Source organism: Oncorhynchus masou, chromosome 19 (assembly GCF_036934945.1).
Source record: "Oncorhynchus masou masou isolate Uvic2021 chromosome 19, UVic_Omas_1.1, whole genome shotgun sequence".
Lineage (NCBI taxonomy): Eukaryota > Metazoa > Chordata > Actinopteri > Salmoniformes > Salmonidae > Oncorhynchus > Oncorhynchus masou.
Window position 1 is genome coordinate 20,376,921 of NC_088230.1, and position 20,680 is coordinate 20,397,600.

General features: G+C 40.6%; 1 protein-coding gene across 3 annotated transcripts in view; it reads right to left on the bottom strand.

The window, feature by feature from the left end:
* Positions 1-1,807: 1,807 nt before the first annotated feature.
* LOC135505974 (scavenger receptor class A member 5-like) overlaps positions 1,808-20,680 on the bottom strand; it is a 76,467-nt gene continuing 57,594 nt past the window's right edge. For all 3 annotated transcript variants that reach the window (XM_064925282.1, XM_064925284.1, XM_064925283.1), the window contains exons 8-9: positions 10,859-11,047; positions 1,808-4,961 (exon numbers count right to left, since the gene is read on the bottom strand). In XM_064925282.1, coding sequence (XP_064781354.1) covers positions 4,828-4,961; positions 10,859-11,047 — 323 coding nt within the window. In that variant the 3' untranslated portion in view covers positions 1,808-4,827. The remainder of the gene's footprint in view (positions 4,962-10,858; positions 11,048-20,680) is intronic.

Genomic DNA, 20,680 nt, shown 5'->3' on the forward strand with positions numbered 1-20,680 from the left:
CTAGTTGTTTCCCCTCTTTCATTCAGCACTATATTGTAGAAATATAGTTTAATATGAAGACAGTGCATTGTTGCTACATGTTTTGGTTGTTTTTATAGACATATGTGTTCCTTGGTCAAACCTCAGTGTGGGCTCTGGAGGGGAAGAAAGAGCTGTCCTCAGCTCTGCTCAAATTGGGTGGAATTGGGGAAATCCACAATTTAATCACTTCATGCATGTTTTCAATGTCAAATGTTGTTCTGTATACATGGTTTATTTGTTCATGGTTTTACTTGAATAATCAACAGCATTTTGACAATTTCTTGCTTATTGTTTAACTTTAATTTGGATCATATCCAGTGTGCATATGTTAATCAATTCTGTATATGGACATGTCAACAGAATGTGCGTGTTCCAACAGCAGCTTCATCTGAACATTCAGACACAGGAGATGGAAGACTGTTCAGGAAATCCAGGCCAAAGGCCACCGATAACTCTTGCTAGTTTACAATAGCAAACAGCACCTGTCAAATCTTTCTTATAGAGTTGATCCTGTCCAGAATACTCATGGGAATATGGGGGAGTTCTGGAGGGCTCTGGGGTAGCAGTTTGATGTGCAGCCTTGGAACATATTCATTTTTTAAAGTTACACGTCAAGTAGTGCTGATTGCTGGAACTGCCCTTTCTCTCAGAGTTATGTGACGTGAGCCTGCTCTGAACAATGTGGTTTCTTTCCATAAATTAACTGAAGAGATATAGTTGTTGAGCCCACTACCCCTTGCACAAAATCACTGTAAATAGATTCACAGATTGTCATTTCAAATCCTCATACAGAGCTGACTCAATGGGACAGTCATGGATGTTGATGCCAGAGAGGCCTTGTGGGTACAATAGAGGATAAGATTCAAATGGTTCCTTTGTCCATTTGTGAATTCCACTGAAATATCCCTTAACAAATATTGTCCTCATGTCATACCTCAAATAAACAACTTGGTGTTTGACATAAAACTAGAAAATAGATTGATACAGTTCCAGATGCTAAAGACTCCCACAATCAGAGAGTATGAACCTGGGTGTACCAAAGACCCAAACATTTGACATGATAAAATGAATGTGCTATTACCTGCATACAAAAAAAATATTTAAAATATAAAAGAAATGTAAAAAATCCCCCAATAAAAATTCAAACATGTTGATTAACGCATCTTCCCCTCACTCGTGATTCAAGGTCTTTGTTCTCGGTAGGCAACCCTAGTCCTGGAGTGTTTTTTATGTAACCGACCTGGAAGACCAGGTGTGTTCAATTTAGGCAATCACTGAACTGATCAATGTGCTCAGTTGATCAGGTGTAGTGCCTAGTTGGAACAAAATCCTACAGTACCTGCAGCACTCCAGGAACACTGTTTCCTTCCCCTGCCCTAGGCTCACCATATGCTGAGGTGATCAGGTGATTCTCCAGCAGTCATTTCTATATCCGTTTAAGGTAATTGTTTCTCAGTTGTCAATCCAGAGATGCCATGCCCAACTTTCTCTCTCCATCTTCACCTGTTTTCTTGATGTAGCTACAGCAGGGTTTCACGGTCTTCGGGAACTCAAAGGGTGCACGTTTTGGCTTTGCCGTTGGACTATACAGTTAATTAAAATAATCAACTAATCATCAATTGTTGATCATTTGAATCAGCTGTGTACTGTTAGGGCAAAAACCCTTGAGGTTCCGAGGATCAAGTTTGGGAAACCCTACTGTAGCTATAGTATGGGATAGGATTACTTAGGCAATTCCGTAGAAAGCTCTAACCTCATTTTAATAAAAATAAATGTCCACACAAACAAATGAATACCATTTTATTCTTTCAACAGTACATTATCTTTTTTTAATAGCAAGAAATATCAAGTTTCAAAGTATTATCTAATGAACACATGACATATTGTCACATATTCACTGTATTTAAACATTTCAAATTACATGAAAAAATACTATACTATGGTATAAATACTATAGTATTCACTGTAGTGTTTTGCAGACTTTACTGTAATATTCACTGTAGTATTTACTGTGGTATACTGTATATTTACAGTCAACTATGGTATAATTATTGTAGTAAAATAAAACTAGTGTATATACTACAGTTTTTAATGTAGTGTTTAAGATATTACTGTAGTACTTACTATAGTGTTTTTGTTTTATTATATTTGACATAAGTGGAGGCTTTGTCCTTGAGGAAATCTACTGGACAAGTACTAAAAAGATCACGTTTTCAATTATCTGTATGTAGTTGAGACTGGGGTCTAAACAGAATTCAGCACTTCTGCTCTTTTCTATAATCTGTGGGAAACACAATATATGGTCTATACTTGGCATGTAGGTTGCTAACTTATGGGTGGACAAATTGGAATATGGGGGAGAGGAATGTTCTCCACTAGTTACCATACCCACAAAGTCTAAATTGGCTATAACATTAAAAAAATGTATGGGGAAAAAATGTATTCTTCATCTAAATGTATGGTAGGTATAAGGTTTGCAGTGTGTTTAAGGTTAGGGTTAAAGTTACGGTTAGGTTTAAAATCACATTTTAAGAAGATAAATTGTAGAAATAGGCGGGGCTTAAAATACTATGCGGCTGTGGTAACGAGTGACAACCGAGGGGAATTGGCAGGGTATATGCTAATTAAATATTGTAGTATTTAATATAGTTCTAAAAAGTGTAGTTTTTGCCGACTGTAGTGTTTTTGCGGACATTACTGTTGTAATTACTACAGTGTTTTCTTTGCGGATAATACTGTAGTATTTACTATAGTATTCTACGGTATATTCCAATGTTCTCTAGTAAGTACTACCACACATGATCGAGGGATGCTACAGTGTGTAGTATAGTATTTTACAGTATTACAGTTTACTGCAGAATTTTATAGTAAGTGCTGTAGTATTCTATAGTAAACTGTAGTATTTTTTCATGTGGGCCGGGTGTTATGACCAGCACAATCGCTAAACAGATATTTACACTCCTCAAATGTCCTTATTAAATCTTGTCCAATAAAAGTGTTGGTTAGAGTTACAGGGGTACCATGGTATAATAAATCAACCAATCTCGACTTCACATACTGTGGCAATTATAGCATCCTAGTATTTGATAGTATGTTCCTAAAGTGGAACTTGGGTTTGTGGTCCCTGTTATACAAATCAAAATTGTGTGCAGGCTGCTCCCTTGTACTTGAAAAGGCATTGCATGACTGATGAATTTACAGAACAGTTGAAGATCCATGCAACAATTACCTCTATGTCCACAGACTAACTGCACCCTAGTTGAATATTTGAGAGTGGATTATAATAGTAATGATCACATACTGCAGGAATATGTATTTCTACAAAACCAGAATAATTTCTTTCTATGAAAATAATTCTGAAGAAATCCAATAGAAAATATTTTTTATAGTTTCTTTCCCAAGAGGGAAGAATTATCAATCTGAATGAAAATATACAAAGAGGGTAAGGTGTTATCTTTGACAGTTGTCACATACACCAGATAGGTGCAGTGAAATGTGTTGTTTTACAGGATCCCCAATAGTAGTACGGCTCCCCTGGAGCAAATTAGGGTCAAGTGCCTTGCTCAAGGGAACATCTACAGATTTTTGACCTTGTCGGCTCAGGTATTCGAACCAGAAAACTCTATAGCACTGGAGGCTGGTGGGAGGAGCTATGGGATCATTGTAATGGCTGGAATGGCATAAAGGAATGGAGTCAAAAATGTGGTTTCCATATGTTTGACGTCTTCGATACCGCTCCATTTATTCCATTCCAACCATTCCCGTCCTCCTATAGCTCCTCCCACCAACCTCCACTGCTCTATAGCACTCTATAATACCTCAATAGCACTTGTCTGAATATGAACCTCAGTGGATAAAAGTGAGGACCATGTCTAAAGGGGAGCTGCTTCAACGCTTCAAATGAAAAACTGAGAGATAGTCCAGATTTGTGTCTGAGTATATCAAACCTAGTCCTCAGGACCTCAGCACATATCTTTGCTTATCCCAAAGCAATATTTGTCTAGGCTCATCTACAGAAATGTATGATAAAATATATCATGCTCATGGCAACACTTGATTTACATTTGAAAGTGTATTACGTCAGCGGTTGGTTTCGCTTATTTCACACAATAATCTATATTTCCCTGTTTCCTTTCCTGTGATAAACCTCAAGTCGTTGTGCATGTTTTACCATTTCATAAAAATGTTCCCAAAATATAAAAAGCCATCTAGGGCTGTAATTTGTCTTACTTTAGTCCTGGTTTCCATACATAAACCAACCGTTAGTCTCCAAACCGCCCCTGCAATTGTCGATGAAGAAAGAGGCATTTTTGGCTGCACTCTAACATAATCAAAATTAGTCAGTTGAAGGGAGAAGAATGAAAAAGAGAGAGAGAGAGACTCTAAGTCATGATGATAAAAAAAACAATGCTTGCTTCCACAGACAGAAATGTTGAAATCGACAGACAAACCAATCAATCGTACTGGGGCCAAGCCATATATCTATTTCAAATGGCATTAGTTCCCTTTCTTTTCTTTGTAATTGCGTCATCTGTCAACAATTGGACAAACATTTGTGACTGACCATTTTTTAAGTTGGTCCTTTATAGGCACTGAATCTAGTTCAGCTATTGTTAAACCTACTTTACTTGGACAAAGTCGGCCATGAGGCCCTAAAGGGGTCTGAAGTCAAATCAGTTGCCCACAGCAGTGAGTAGGTGTAGGGCGTCAGAACGCAGCCCCTCTGCTCTACCTCACGCTGCCTGTCATCTGCAATTTAACTCTGCAGTTTAGAACTGAACTCAGAGGGAGTTAAAATGGTGGGTGTTAGGTGTTGCATGTCACCCCCGCATCCTCCACGTGCCCACAGTTAGTCTTGCCCCAGCCTGAGAACTTGCACTGGTGGATGGTGTCCTCATTCCCAACACAGGCCACATCATCCATCCAGATGAGCCCAGTACCTGTAGAAATAGACAGGGCAATGTATTAGAGAGAGAGATAGAAAGAGAGAGAGGAAACACTTTAGTCAAGATTTACCTGACAGTGCAGGTCACTCCAGTACTTACACAAACATATGGTTTTCAACTGAGATTATAAAGGAGGGATTTAGAGGATTTTTTCAAATACATTTTTCATATTTTTTTATTTCACCTTTATTTATTTAACCAGGTAGGCCAGTTGAGAACAAGTTCTCATTTACAACTGCGACCTGGCCAAGATAAAGCAAAGCGACAAAATCAAACAACACAGAGTTACACATAAACAAACGTACAGTTAATAACATAATAGAAAGAATCTTTGTACAGTGTGTGCAAGTGTAGAAGGGAGGTAGGCAATAAATAGGCCATAGAGGCAAAATAATTACAATTTAGCATTAGTACTGGAGTGATAGATGTGCAGATGATGATGTGCAAGTAGAGATACTGGGGTGCAAAACAGCAAGAGGGTAAGTAATAATATGGGGGTGAGGTAGTTGGGTGTGCTATTTACAGATTGGCTATGTACAGTGATCGGTTAGCTGCTCTGATAGCTGATGTTAAAAAGAGAGTTGCATGGGGCCAGCCAAGTATCAGGCTCTGTTCTATTCTTTCTCTCAAATCACAGCCTTTATCTGAAGTGAAGAGACTGTGATAGCAGAGTCTAGTCTGGCCATACTCAGGCTCCTCTCCTAGCCCCTCCGTCTGCTGAGTAATTCATCACACGAGTCTCCTCTGAGAGCTCTTGGAAGTGTTAATGTGAGGCAGATATCTGGCAGAGGGATGAGAGCACGCCGTGTCTCCACAAACACAGAGGTTCTGGAGACTGGAGCAAGCCTCTCCTTTCTCCCGTCCACAGGCATCAGTTAGGGTAGCTAAGCACCACCAGAGGGGACCTCTAGCATGGAACCTCTGTCTGAAACTGGGTTTATTGTTGTATCAATTACATTGAAGACAGAGCTGGGAGGCCGACAAACAAACATGACAACACCCCCCAGCGCCTGCTTCTTGATCCAAATTAAATTGATTTCAAGACCCAGTCAAGATCTCCGGGATGGCTTAATGAATTGTTGCTGTCTGAAGAATGATGTGCAAAATGAATATACAATGTGTAAAGGCACCTTAGGAATTCCATTGTTCATGATGAGTTTGGAGTTACAATGGTAGACTTGGGACAATGAATTCATCATGCGCTTTGAGAAGAAAGGTCACGTCATCAATCAGTATGTAAATCTGATGGGAATGCATTTGTGTGCTTGAGGGCTGGATGGTTTTACACTCTGTTTATTGTTCTACCACTGTGCTCTTTTTGGAATCTAAATGATTTTACTTGCTAAATAAGCAGGTTTGAGAAGTTCACTAACATAATTCAAAGACATAGGATCTTAAATATATACCTAACATAACCCAACTTGGTTTGATCTATAACAACAAGGTCTAATATACATGCAAGAAAACCACACAGATAAACAGTATATCAAACCAATCCACATAATATATGTTTTTAAGATGCATTATGTCATATGAATGTCTCTGTCCCAACAAAGGTTCCCACAAAGTTACATTAGCATAAGCATGTCTCTTACTCCACATTTGAATCAGATTTCATCAGGGTTATATTTGAATGCTGACAAAATAACAAGCACAAAAAGCACAATATGGTTTTTATAAACCTGAATCAGACGTTAATTTATTTTACTCTATGATGAGAGTTTACAGATATGCATGAGGGCTTCCTTCCATAGACCAATCAGAGGCTGTGCACGGGGTGAGAGGATTCATAGACAGACTTGATGAAAGATCATTAAAGGCCAATATAACATCAATATATCCTGCTCTAGTTGGAGCCAGCAGACTAGACCATCAAACTATTTAACGTCAGAGCTGGTCTGATATAGCGTACAAATAGAAGTCTGTAATGAGAATCCTTTGTGTTGTTTCGTAGTAATGTCTCAATATCAGCAATGTTATCTATCGTTGTGTGTCTTGGCTCCAAAGAAGTAGTATCCCTAATGTTCAAATGAGTCCTGTCCCTCTCATGTTTAAGAACAGGATGTGTAAGTAAATATCACACCATATTGTTTTCCATATACTTTATGACCAACGGTATTGTCGAGGACGGACCACAATCACGAAGGCCTGGCCAATTGTCTATCTACTCTATCCTTTTGTCCACAGAAACATTTTGAACTTTAGGTGTGAGCAATATTTTCCCTTCGAATGATGGGGAGCACAGTGTGTATGATCAGAGTTCTGCTCAAAGGTCTTTTTACCACATTTAGCACCATAAAGTGCTAACGTGCCGACTCCAAGTCATAGCACAACCAACTACATTACATTGAATAACTGAAACATCTTGAGTGCAGCATGAACATGAAGCAAACTTGAAAAGAAAACTTAGCCTCACAAATGGGGTCTATGAAAGACACATTTACAATTGTTTCATTCGTCCTCAAATAACATACGCCCTCAAAAGCCAATGTGAATTATAATACATTTTAAAGCATGGCTCTTGGAATAAGTATTCCCAGAAACAAATAATATTAATACACCATAATATGTTGATTGGACCTAACAGATGTGTGTGTGTGTGTGGGGGTGTGTGTGTGTGTGTGTGTGTGATGTAATGGTAGTTGTTGAAAAAAGGTCATAGAGGAAGCAGATATTACCACTGGGACTTTTTTGATGGCATCTGGCTCCTATGATTTTTCCATATAAACTTATATGAATCTCAGTAGTATTCTACTGCTGTGTGCACTAATTACCCACCATAAAAAAAGTACAATTACAAAAACAAATGATAAAAATCATAATCCAACACCCTGAAACACATTTATCACAGTCTGTACTGTAGTTAGTTCCTAACGAGATGGAGATAAACTGCAAAGTGGCTTCCCAGCTAGCACATAATGTTCTGAGAACCATATGTTTCTTAGAGCTTGGTGAGAGTGTGGTTGTCCTATGGTTATTTTGCATACAACCTTCCCACAACGTTCTGGGAATTGTGCAGGATAGTTGTTTGGCTTTGGAACATTTAAGGAACTTGACAAAATACCGTTATTTTCTTGGTATTTCATTACTTTAACAGAACGTTTCCTAAAAGTTCAAACATGTTTACATTTGATTACATTACAGTTCTAGGAATGTTCTCCAACTGGCTTGACATTGGGAATGTTCTCAAATAGTTCAGAGAACATTAAGAAACAACATTCTCCTGTGGGAATTTCAATATTTTAAGCATAATGTTTCCACCAGGTTTCCTCGTGGTTCTATTTAAAGTAATGTTCCGTTCTCAATTCATTCTGAGAACATTAAGAAACAACGTTCTTCAATGGGAATTTCAGTATTTAGTATAACGTTCTGTCAGTTTCCTCATGGTTCTATTTAAAGTAATGTTCTCAGAACATGAAAAAACCTTTCTGTAAAATGTAAAAACCACAAGAAAACATTAGTAACATTCAAAGAACGTTCTAAGAATGTTATATACATTCCTTTCTCAGCATCAACAAAACTCTCTCTATTCTCTATCTTGTAAGTGTGTTCAGGTCCACTAAATGACCCTGATCTGAATGAGAGCTTGTTTCCTATGAAATGGGGTCTGTTTGAATAGACTAAAATGAATTGCTTTGTATGAGTAAAAAAAAACATGACATGCTCGCCAGGGGTTGGAACTGTTTCTGGGAACAGAACAGAAAACCTGAAAAGAACAAAAACATTTGATGAACAGAATCAGAAATGGGAACGAAAGTGATCTATACTGTTCCGGAACAGAACCATTATTTTAAAAGCATGGTAACTAGTTAATGACATTGTTTTACGTTCCAGGCATATTGTTTTTGTCCCACAAATAATGCAACAAGGTGCCTATGCCAAAGCCCTCACTCTGTCACTTAGAAACTTAGTCCAGTGCCTGCCTGCTAGCTGAAAATATTGGCCAGTACGTGTGTGTGTAGGCAACGTGCCCCTCCCCCTCCGAAGCCTAAGCTACTGTTGTAACGGCTGTTCTCTTCGTCTGAGGAGGAGGGATCGGACCAATATGCGGTGTGGTAAGTGTCCATGTTCATATTTAAATTCAGAACAAAATAAGACCAAAGTAACAAAAAATAGACTAACACGAAACAGTTCTGGTACAGAGACAGAAAACAACTACCCACAACTCAAGGGCGAAACCAGGCTGCCTAAGTATGGTTCTCAATCAGAGACAACGATTGACAGCTGCCTCTGATTGGGAACCATACCAGGCCAAACACATAGAAATACAAACCTAGAACAAAACAGACATCACACCCTGACCAAACTAAAAATAGAAACATACAAAGCAATCTACGGTCAGGGCGTGACAACTGTAGCCTACTGAATTTACAAGCGTGATTCAGAAATTAGGGAGAGATGTTTAATTGGAGAAGAATGGATGACCTTTTCCAATGCAAGTTACGGGCATTATAGTTATCACGTTTCACATTGGATTTATTAACTGCTTTATATTCTGGTGCCTCTCTGCACACACAAGGCAGTGAGCTAGCTAGCTCTCGGAAGTTCAAAGACATTCAAAGTTCCTCCATAGAAGCCTCTCCTCCGTAGGCCTAATTCAGATAATGCATGTCATAACAATATGCCCAGCACTTCAAGCCAAGCCTCCTCCACTCTCTTGCTCTCTCCCCACCTGCAAAATTTCAGTCACAACTCGCTCACTACACTTGGTGGTCCATTGTGCATGTAAACAACTATAGCTTAGGCACCACCCAGGCACTATCGGCTGCTTAGGCTAAAATAACTATAGCTTGCCCGCTCCATAGCAATCTGCACTGCTTGGTGAAGTAATGTAATCTTGAGCTAATGTAATGTAAAAAAAAAAAATAGGAACAGAAAGAACGATATAAACAGGTACTTTTTTGGCATTTGAACCAGTTCAAAACTTTATTTTGCAGGTCGGAACAGTGGAACACAACAAAAAGAAAATGGTTTTGTTCAGAATGAAACTATGGGAAAATAATTTCTGTTGCAATTCCTGATGCTAGCTCCATCCTGGTGGCACAGTGAGCTAATTCCATGGTTAGAGAACAGACGATCAAAGGTTTGAATCTCACTGATGCCATGCCACAATAATAAAGAAATGTTTTTGCATGATTAATGCCTAAGCAAATTCATTTCCATGTGTCCTATCTGTGTTTGGAGTTCAAAACAGTTAACCCAAACTAATCTAGCAGTGTTATAAAGTCTTATTGAAACATTCAGTGAAAGTTTAAGGAAGTTATTCAAAAACCTCAAAGTAATCTTTTCCAATCTCAGAACATTAATAAAACCTCAGGAAAACTTTCAGGGGACCATAGTAAAACGTTATCAGAACCTTCTTGCAACCTAAAAATGTACGTTCCAGGAACAGGCAACATATTTACATCTGTTCTCAGAACGTTTAAAAACCTTCAGTTTTACCGTTCAGGAAATGTATGGCTTCGTTCTCAGAACTAATGGGAAACCAAAAATCTAAATAATTTTAGACCCAAAATCTAAATAATTTTTGACCCAAGCCACCCCGTGTACCCAGGCTTTGAACTACTCCCCTCTGGATGCAGATATAGGGCACCCCTCGGCAGGAAAAACAAAGCTAGACAATCATTTGTGCCAGGTGTGATATCCCTCCGAAATAGCTCGGGCTAATGTTCCTATCGACTCAGTAAGGCCAGCAGGCTAGTTTCTTTTTATTGGTATGTACTGTAATTGTTATGAAAGATGTATTGTCAATTTGTTTTGTACTTAAACGCCACTTTAAACGTGTACATGATATTGCAACAACATTTCCCCATGGGGACAATGAAGTCAGTAAAGTAAAGCTCAACTTACATTCCCACAACTTCAGGAACTAAATGTGCTAGCTGGGTTACCTTGTCCAAACCGGCCTGTTTTATGGATCTCGAAGGCCCCTGTGTAGCCAAGCATCCTGCAGACCACGTCACCGTCCTTCTTGTCCCAGACGTCGTCACACACCGTTCCCCAACGCCTCTCATGGAACACCTCCACTCTCCCCTCGTGAGGGCCTGATCCATTCACCAGTCTCACCAGTGTCTCGTCCACTGAAACATACACACGCACACGCACACGCACACGCACGCACACACAGCAGGAGAGAGAGACATGGCTGGTGGTTAGACAAGGAATACTGAGGGGTTCATAGACCACAGATAAGGTTGAGATGGCTTGACTCAGTGTATTAGTTTTGTGCATTAATTTTGTTTGTAGACATCTTTCACCACACGTTGGTTTAATCACCAAAACACAACATAAATTACATCTTGTACATTTTTATCGTTTTGGTGCAATTTCCTCAAGTATGTTGTACATTTTCACAACTGTTAGTACAAAACGCAAAAAGCACTTGTTTCAAAACTTTAAGCACATTTTCAATTGATTAAGTATAACACACAAAATCATAGTCACTTTTTCACCAAACTTAATCAGTGTTTCATCTAGAAATACATGTTTCACATTGCAATACATGTTCATATAAAGTAATTACCTTTCACAATGCAATTCTCACATGACTTTTGATATGATTCTTTTCTCTTTTGTTAAAGAGTACTATTACTTGTACTATTACTTAAACCTAATTGCTCTTAATTGATGATCACCTAACCGTTTGGTAAACCTGTAGATTTAACATGCCAACTCGCTTGTCTAGGTACATATTATGAGAACTGCATCATGAAAATGTATGTCTGTAAATTAGAAACATAAATATGATAAACTGTATACTCAAAAGTACTGCTATGATGATGACTAATATGATTTAAATTCATAGTATATTGGAAAAAAAATCTGATATTGACTAGTTCAGAGATGTACTGTATGTAACTAATCAAATTCAAATGCATTGTTTGTGTACACAGATTAGCAGATGTTACAGCAAGTGCAGTGACATGCTTATGTTTCTAGTTCCTACAGTGCAGTAATACAATATCAATACAATACCAACACGCAAACAATCCAGAAAGTCCCACCCCCAAAAAATAAAGAAAAAAGGAATACAACCCCTATACAGTAAACATGTATCCAAAATTAAAACTGTACATTGAGAAGATATCATTATGTTGTGTTTTGGTGATTAAAGCAATGTATTAATTTATTTCACATTAAACGTATATTTGGTGAGAGATGTCTACAAACAAAAAGAATGCACAATGAAAGGTTTTGAATGTAAGACTGGCTGTGTTACAAGTGTTACCAGTTTGGAGTTTAGAAAATTCAACACATACTTGTGAACATAGTACCAAAGCAAAAAAATAAACAAAACAGTAGTTCTTTTAACAACCAGTTAATTGTCCTTTGAATGTAGTATGCTACAGTATTGTAAATTACAGTACATTACACTGTTTTCACATGAAGTATTACACTAACACTACCCATTAAAAATGACTAAACATCACATTTCCATCATTTCTATCCCATGTGTGATCAACGGTGTGATCATTGGAGGAATCTTTCACAATGTAATCAAAACAAAATAAATGAAAGAAAGAAATTGTTTAGCAGGCAGTAATTTGAGCCTTGTCTTGATCATTTGTCCATAGGTTTTCATCAAAGTCACAGAAAAATATCCTCATTGTTCATGCATGTGGGAAAAAAACTTTTGGCATTGTGAATCTAAGCCTAACATAGGTCTGGATTGAAATCATTGTATGCCTCATCCATGGCCTGAAGGAGGGTGGTTAGCTGATGGGGATGGCAATAAATAGTGAAGCATTTTGTCTCTCATGTAATTTTCGTCATGTGTCGGACCCCAGTAAGACTAGCTGTCACCACTGACGTCAGCTAATGGGTATCCTAATATACATATACAAAAATATCACCCACCTGTATTGTAATCGTGTATTGTATTTTACAGTATTGCATTGTGGGGATTGTCGTGTTGTGCGTGAGCAAACGTGACTGGATGGCCAGCACTACAGTATTGTACTTACGTATGTATCGTAGTGATCCTGTATGTGGTTCAGTTCATAAGAGCATGGCACTAGCTCATTTCCTATAATTCTAACCATTTTTACCATGGCTTGGTTTCATTTGAAGCATCTTTTATACGTCTCTTGTTTGTATAAATTGCAAAAACATTGGCAACTTTGTATTTGCAGTCAACTTTGTTCTGGAGTTATCGGCGGTCACAGAGAGACGGATAAATCATGTGATTCTCAAATCAAATTTTATTTGTCACATACACATGGTTAGCAGATGTTAAGGCGAGTGTAGCAAAATGCTTGTGCTTCTAGTTCCGACAATGCAGTAATAACCAACAAGTAATCTAACTAACAATTCCAAAACTACTGTCTTATACACACAAGTGTAAGGGGATAAAGAATATGTACATAAAGATATATGAATGAGTGATGGTACAGAGCAGCATAGGCTAGATACAGTAGATGGTATCGAGTACAGTATATACATATGAGATGAGTATGTAAACAAAGTGGCATAGTTAGTGGCTAGTGATACATGTATTACAAAAATATGCAGTAGATGATAGAGTACAGTATATACATATGAGATGAATAATGTAGGGTATGTAAACATTATATTAGGTAGTATTGTTTATAGTGGCTAGTGATATATTTTACATCATTTCCCATCAATTCCCATTATTAAAGTGGCTGGAGTTGAGTCAGTGTGTTGGCAGCAGCCACTCAATGTTAGTGGTGGCTGTTTAACAGTCTGATGGCCTTGAGATAGAAGCTGTTTTTCAGTCTCTCGGACCCCGCTTTGATGCACCTGTATTGACCTCGCCTTCTGGATGATAGCGGGGTGAACAGGCAGTGGGTCGGGTGGTTGTTGTCCTTGATGATCTTTATGGCCTTCCTGTAACATTGGGTGGTGTAGGTGTCCTGGAGGGCAGGTAGTTTGCCCCCGGTGATGCGTTGTGCAGACCTCACTACCCTCTGAAGAGCCTTACGGTTGTGGGCGGAGCAGTTGCCGTACCAGGCGGTGATACAGCCCACCAGGATGCTCTCGATTGTGCATCTGTAGAAGTTTGTGAGTGCTTTTGGTGACAAGCCGAATTTCTTCAGCCTCCTGAGGTTGAAGAGGCGCTGCTGCGCCTTCTTCACGATGCTGTCTGTGTGGGTGGACCAATTCAGTTTGTCTGTGATGTGTATGCAGAGGAACTTAAAACTTACTACCCTCTCCACTACTGTTCCATCGATGTGGATAGGGGGGTGTTCCCTCTGCTGTTTCCTGAAGTCCACAATCATCTCCTTAGTTTTGTTGACGTTGAGTGTGAGGTTATTTTACTGACACCACACTCCGAGGGCCCTCACCTCCTCCCTGTAGGCCGTCTCGTCGTTGTTGGTAATCAAGCCTACCACTGTTGTGTCGTCCGCAAACTGATGATTGAGTTGGAGGCGTGTGTGGCCACGCAGTCGTGGGTGAACAGGGAGTACAGGAGAGGGCTCAGAACGCACCCTTGTGGGGCCCCAGTGCTGAGGATCAGTGGGGTGGAGATGTTGTTGCCTACCCTCACCACCTGGGGGCGGCCCGTCAGGAAGTCCAGTACCCAGTTGCACAGGTCGGGTCTCGAGCTTGATGACAAGCTTGGAGGGTACTATGGTGTTAAATGCCGAGCTGTAGTCGATGAACAGCATTCTCACATAGGTATTCCTCTTGTCCAGATGGGTTAGGGCAGTGTGCAGTGTGGTTGAGGTTGCATCGTCTGTGGACCTATTTGGGCGGTAAGCAAATTGGAGTGGGTCTAGGGTGTCAGGTAGGGTGGAGGTGATATGGTCCTTGACTCGTCTCTCAAAGCACTTCATGATGACGGAAGTGAGTGCTACGGGGCGGTAGTCGTTTAGCTCAGTTACCTTAGCTTTCTTGGGAACAGGAACAATGGTGGCCCTCTTGAAGCATGTGGGAACAGCAGACTGGGATAGGGTTTGATTGAATATGTCCGTAAACACACCAGCCAGCTGGTCTGCGCATGCTCCGAGGGCGCGGCTGTGGATGCCGTCTGGGCCTGCAGCCTTGCGAGGGTTAACACGTTTAAATGTTTTACTCACCTCGGCTGCAGTGAAGGAGAGTCCGCATGTTTTCGTTGCAGGCCGTGTCAGTGGCACTGTATTGTACTCAAAGCGGGCAAAAAAGTTATTTAGTCTGCCTGGGAGCAAGACATCCTGGTCCGTGACGGGGCTGGTTTTATTTTTGTAATCCGTGATTGACTGCAGACCCTGCCACATACCTCGTGTCTGAGCCGTTGAATTGAGATTCTACTTTGTCTCTATACTGACGCTTAGCTTGTTTGATTGCCGCGGAGGGAATAACTACACTGTTTGTATTTGGTCATGTTTCCGGTCACCTTGCCCTGATTAAAAGCAGTGGTTTGTGCTTTCAGTTTCACGCGAATGCTGCCATCAATCCACAGTTTTTGGTTTGGGAATGTTTTAATAGTTGCTATGGGAACAACATATTCAACGCACGTTCTAATGAACTCGCACACCGAATCAGCGTATTCGTCAATGTTGTTGTCTGACGCAATATGAAACATATCCCAGTCCACGTGATGGAAGCAGGCTTGGAGTATGGAATCAGATTGGTCGGACCAGCGTTGGACAGACCTCAGAGTGGGAGCTTCTTGTATTAGTTTCTGTCTGTAGGCAGGGATCAACAAAATGGAGTCATGGTCAGCTTTTCCGAAAGGAGGGCGGGGCAGGTCCTTATATGCGTCGTGGATGTTAGGATAGCAATGATCCAAGGTTTTGCCAGCCCTGGTTGCACAATCGATATGCTGATACAATTTAGGGAGTCTTGTTTTCAGATTAGCCTTGTTAAAATCCCCAGATACAATGAATGCAGCCTCAGGATGTATGGATTCCAGTTTGCGAAGAGTCAAATAAAGTTCGTTCAGAGCCATCGATGTGTCTGCTTGGGGGGGAATATATACGGCTGTGATTATAATCGAAGAGAATTCCCTTGGTAGATAATGCGGTCGACATTTGATTGTGAGGAATTCTAAAATCAGGTGAACAGAAGGATTTGAGTTCCTGTATGTTTTTGTGATCACACCACGTCTCGTTAGCCATAAGGCATACGCCCCCGCCCCTCTTCTTACCAGAAAGATGTTTGTTTCTGTCGGCGCGATGCGTGGAGAAACCAGCTGGCTGCACCGACTCCGATAGCGTCTCTCCAGTGAGCCATGTTTCCATGAAGCAAAGAACGTTACGGTCTCTGATGTCCCTCTGGAATGCTACCCTTGCTTGGAATTCATCAACCTTGTTGTCAAGAGACTGGACATTGGCGAGAAGTATACTAGGGAGTGGTGCACGATGTGCCCGTCTCCGGAGTCTGACCAGAAGACCGCTTCGTTTCCCTCTTTTACGAAGTCGTTTTTTTTGGGTCGCCGGCTGGGATCCATTCCGTTGTCCTGGGTGAAAGGCAGAACACAGGATCCACTTCGAAAGTCATATTCTTGGTCGTACTGATGGTGAGTTGACGCTGCTCTTATATTCAGTAGTTCTTCTCGACTGTATGTAATGAAACCTAAGATGACCTGGGGTACTAATGTAAGAAATAACACGTAAAAAAACAAAAAACTGCATAGTTTCCTAGGAACGCGAAGCGAGGCGGCCATCTTTGTCGGCGCCGGAAGGCGTGTCTATGATTAGCGGAGATATTCTGAGGGCGAAAAAGCATTTAACGATGAGCTTAATGATTTATTTGACTATTATTTAACTAGGCAAATCAGTTAAGAACAAATTCTTATTTACAATGACGGCCTACCCCGGCCAAACCCGAACCCAGACGACGCTGGGCCAATTGTGCACCACCCTATGGGACTCCAAATCACAGCCAGTTGTGTTACAACCTGGAATCGAACCAGGGTCTGTTGTGACGCCTCTAGCACTGAGATGCAGTTTCTTAGACCGCTATGATACAGCCTGGAATGGAACCAGGGTGTCTGTAGTGACACCTCTAGCACTGAGATGTAGTGTCTTAGACCACTGCACCACTCAGGAGCCCACTTAACAGTTGTACGAATGGTCTGAGCCAGGCGTTGGATTATGAGCGTTTTCAAGTGCAACGTTAATAACGATGGTTTTGGGAATCCTCTCAGACATTTAACGCTGCTCCTACGAAGGTTCTAACAATGAATTTAGTATTAAAATGCTTGTAGGAAACAGGGCCCAGCATGGTTATTGTCTTTAATTAGTGAACACATGCCTTTTTTCAATAAGTTTGTTTAAAGCATTGTCATTTTCATGTAGACTAATAAATCCATCTGATATGGAGCAACAAGCCAAACATCTTTAACTTTGTCAATTTTGTTATTTTTCCATTGCTGTGAAAATAAAACAAAAACAAAACCTCACTTTTAACAAGATTGAAGTGAAATTTCCCTTGTGGTCTTGTCGGGGCAGGAGAAGGCGTTGAAAACGATTAGTACCTCTCATTGAAAAATGTACTCTGACTCAACTAGCCTTTATTTACCTTAATAAGAGATTAATAACGTCGGGCTCCAAATGGCTGAATATGAATCTGGAGGATAGACTCGAGAAGAACACAGGAACATCTCAATAATGTGTTGCAGATGTTGAGCCTGAGCTCTGCTCTACTCTTGGCCTGAGACACGCCGAGAATCTGGCAGATTGAAAACGTGTCTGCTACAGACATGTAGCCAGAACTTTCATTTTATCATTAGGGATTACTCTGGTAACGGCTCAGGAAACTTCAATCTGTCTGGAGAAAAGCATATCCAAGTTATCTCTGATGGGGGTGTGATGAAGATAGGCCAGAGCCAGGGTCACATTGGCAGAGTAATTAACAGAGCAAAGCGGACAATGGTCTGTCTACAGTAGGTAGCAGAACTAACAAGGAGAAATCCAAGCTCTTCTAAATGCCTAATCCAGCTCTATAGCCTACAAGGCCAAACCAGAGATACACATACCTTCTGTATTATCACTCAAATTAAACAACCATACAGCTGTAGGTGTGTAACAGGGTTGTTATGTGTTAAATGTTTATGTATTTTTATTGGTTGGTTCCAGTCAGATGTCAATAAGGTGTTATGTCATTGGCTAAACTTGCAGATAGGAGGAGATTGCGAACATCAATTCTACCCAGTCTGAAATTGACATGCAAGAGGTAGGTCACTTTCTGAAATAGTGCATTCTATTTACGTATTAACAATGTGTACGAGTTCACCATGCACATTTCCTGAAATATATACAGTGCAGTCGGAAAGTATTCACACCCCTTGACTCTTTCCACTTTGTTACGGTACAGCCTTGCTCTAAAATGGACAAAATAAAAAAAAATCATCAATCTACACACGATACCCCATAATGACAAATGAAAACAGGTCTTATTTACATAAGTATTCAGACTCCTTGCTAAGAGACTTAAATTTGAGCTCAGGTGCATGATTGGAGTACACCTATGGTAAATTCAATTTATTGGACATGATTTGGAAAGGCACACACCTGTCTATATAAGGTCCCACAGTTGACAGTGCATGTCAGAGCAAAAACCAAGCCATGCGGTCAAAGGAATTGTCCGTAGAGCTCCGAGACAGGATTGTGTCGAGGCACAGATCTGGGGAAGGGTACATTACTGCAGCATTGAAGGTCCCCAAGAAAACAGTGGCCTCCATCATTCTTAAATGGAAGAAGTTTGGAACCACCAAGACTCTTCTCGGCCAAACTGAGAAATCGTTGGAGAAGGACCTTGGTCAGGGAGGTGACCAAGAACCCGATGGTCACTCTGACAGAGCTTCAGAGTTCCTCTGTGGAGATGGGAGAACCTTCCAGAAGGACAACCATCTCTGCAGCACTCCACCAATCAGGCCTTTATGGTAGAGTGACCAGACGGAAGCCACTCCTCAGTAAAAGGCACATGACAGCCCACTTGGAGTTTGTCAAAAGGCACCTAAAGACCCTCAGACCATAAGAAACAAGATTCTCTGGTCTGATGAAACCAAGATAGAAACTGAATGCCAAGCATCACGTCTGGAGGAAACCTGGCACCATCCCTACGGTGAAGCATGATGGTGGCAGCATCATGCTGTGGGGATGTTTTTCAGCGGCAGGGAATGGGAGACTTCTTGTCAGGATCAAGGGAAAGATGAACAGAGCAAAGTACAGAGAGATCCTTGATGCAAACCTGCTCAAGAGCGCTCAGGACCACAGACTGAGGCGAAGGTTCACCTTACAAAAGGACAACAACCGTAAGCACACAGCCAAAACAATGCAGGAGTGGCTTCAGGACAAACTCTGAATGTCCTTGAGTGGCCCAGTCAGAACCCGGACTTGAACCCGATCGAACATCTCTGGGGAGAACTGAAAATAGCTGTGCAGCGACACTACCCATCCAACCTGATAGAGAGGATGTGCAGAGAAGAATGGGATAAACTTCCCAAATACAGGTGAGTGAAGCTTGTAGCATCATACCCAAGAAGACTTGAGACTAATCACAGCCAAAGGTGCTTCAACAAAGTACTGAGTAAAGGGTCTGAATGCTTATGGAAATGTCATATTTCAGTTTATTAAAATGTACTGGCAGCTTCATTAAATAGTACCTGCAAAACACCAGTCTCAACGTCAACAGCGGACAGAAGAGGCGACCCTGGGATGCTGGCCTTCTAGACAGAGTTGCAAAGAAAAAGCCATACCTCAGACTGGCCAATAAAATACTAAGATGGGGAAAGAACAGAGGAACTCTGCCTAGAAGGCCAGCATCACAGTCGCCTCTTTACTGTTGACGTTGAGACCGGTGTTTTGTGGGTACTATTTAATAAAGCTGCCAGTTGAGGACTTGTGAGGCGTTTGTTTCTCAAACTAGACACTATAATGTACTTGTCCTCTTGCTCAGTTGTGCCCCGGGGCCTGCCACTCGTCTTTCTATTTTGGAGAGAGACAGTTTGCGCATTTCTGTTCTGTGAGTAGTACACAGCATTGTACCAGATCTTCAGTTTCTTGGCAATTTCTTGGACGGAATAGCATTCATTTCTCAGAACAAGAATAGACTGATGAGTTTCAGAAGAAAGTTCTTAGTTTCTGGCCATTTTGAGCCTGTAATCGAACCCACAAATGCTGACGCTCCAGATACTCAACTAGTCTAAAGAAGGATAATTGTATTGCTTCTTTAATCAGGACAACAGTTTTCAGCTGTGCTAACAATTGCAAAAAAGCTTTCTAATGATCAATTAACCTTTTAAAATGTAAAACTTGGATTGGCTAACACAACGTGCCATTGGAACACAGGAGTGATGGTTGCTGATAATTGGCCTCTGTAGGCCTATGTAGATATTCCATAAAAAATCTGCAGTTTCCAGCTACAATAGTCAATTACAACATTAACAATGTCTACACTGTATTTATGATCAATTTGATGTTCAAAACATTTGCTTTTCTTTCAAAAGATGTCAGGATTTGGCCAGGGTTGTTCCGGTTTTTGGTCACTAGATGCCCCCATTGTGCTTTTTGACCTTTTGCTTTCCCTTGATCCCCATTATTATTTGCACCTGTGCCTCGTTTTCCCTGATTGTATTTAAACCCTTAGTTTCCCTCAGTTCTTTGCTCTGTGTTTGTATGTTAGCACCCAGCCCTAGTATTCTGTGTACTCTTGTTGATCCCGGTGGACGCTCTTGTGGAATTCTGTTTTTTGTTCTTGTTTATTTATTTTTGAGTATCTTTTGAGGCTTTTCATGCTTTACCTACCACCTTGTGGATTTACCT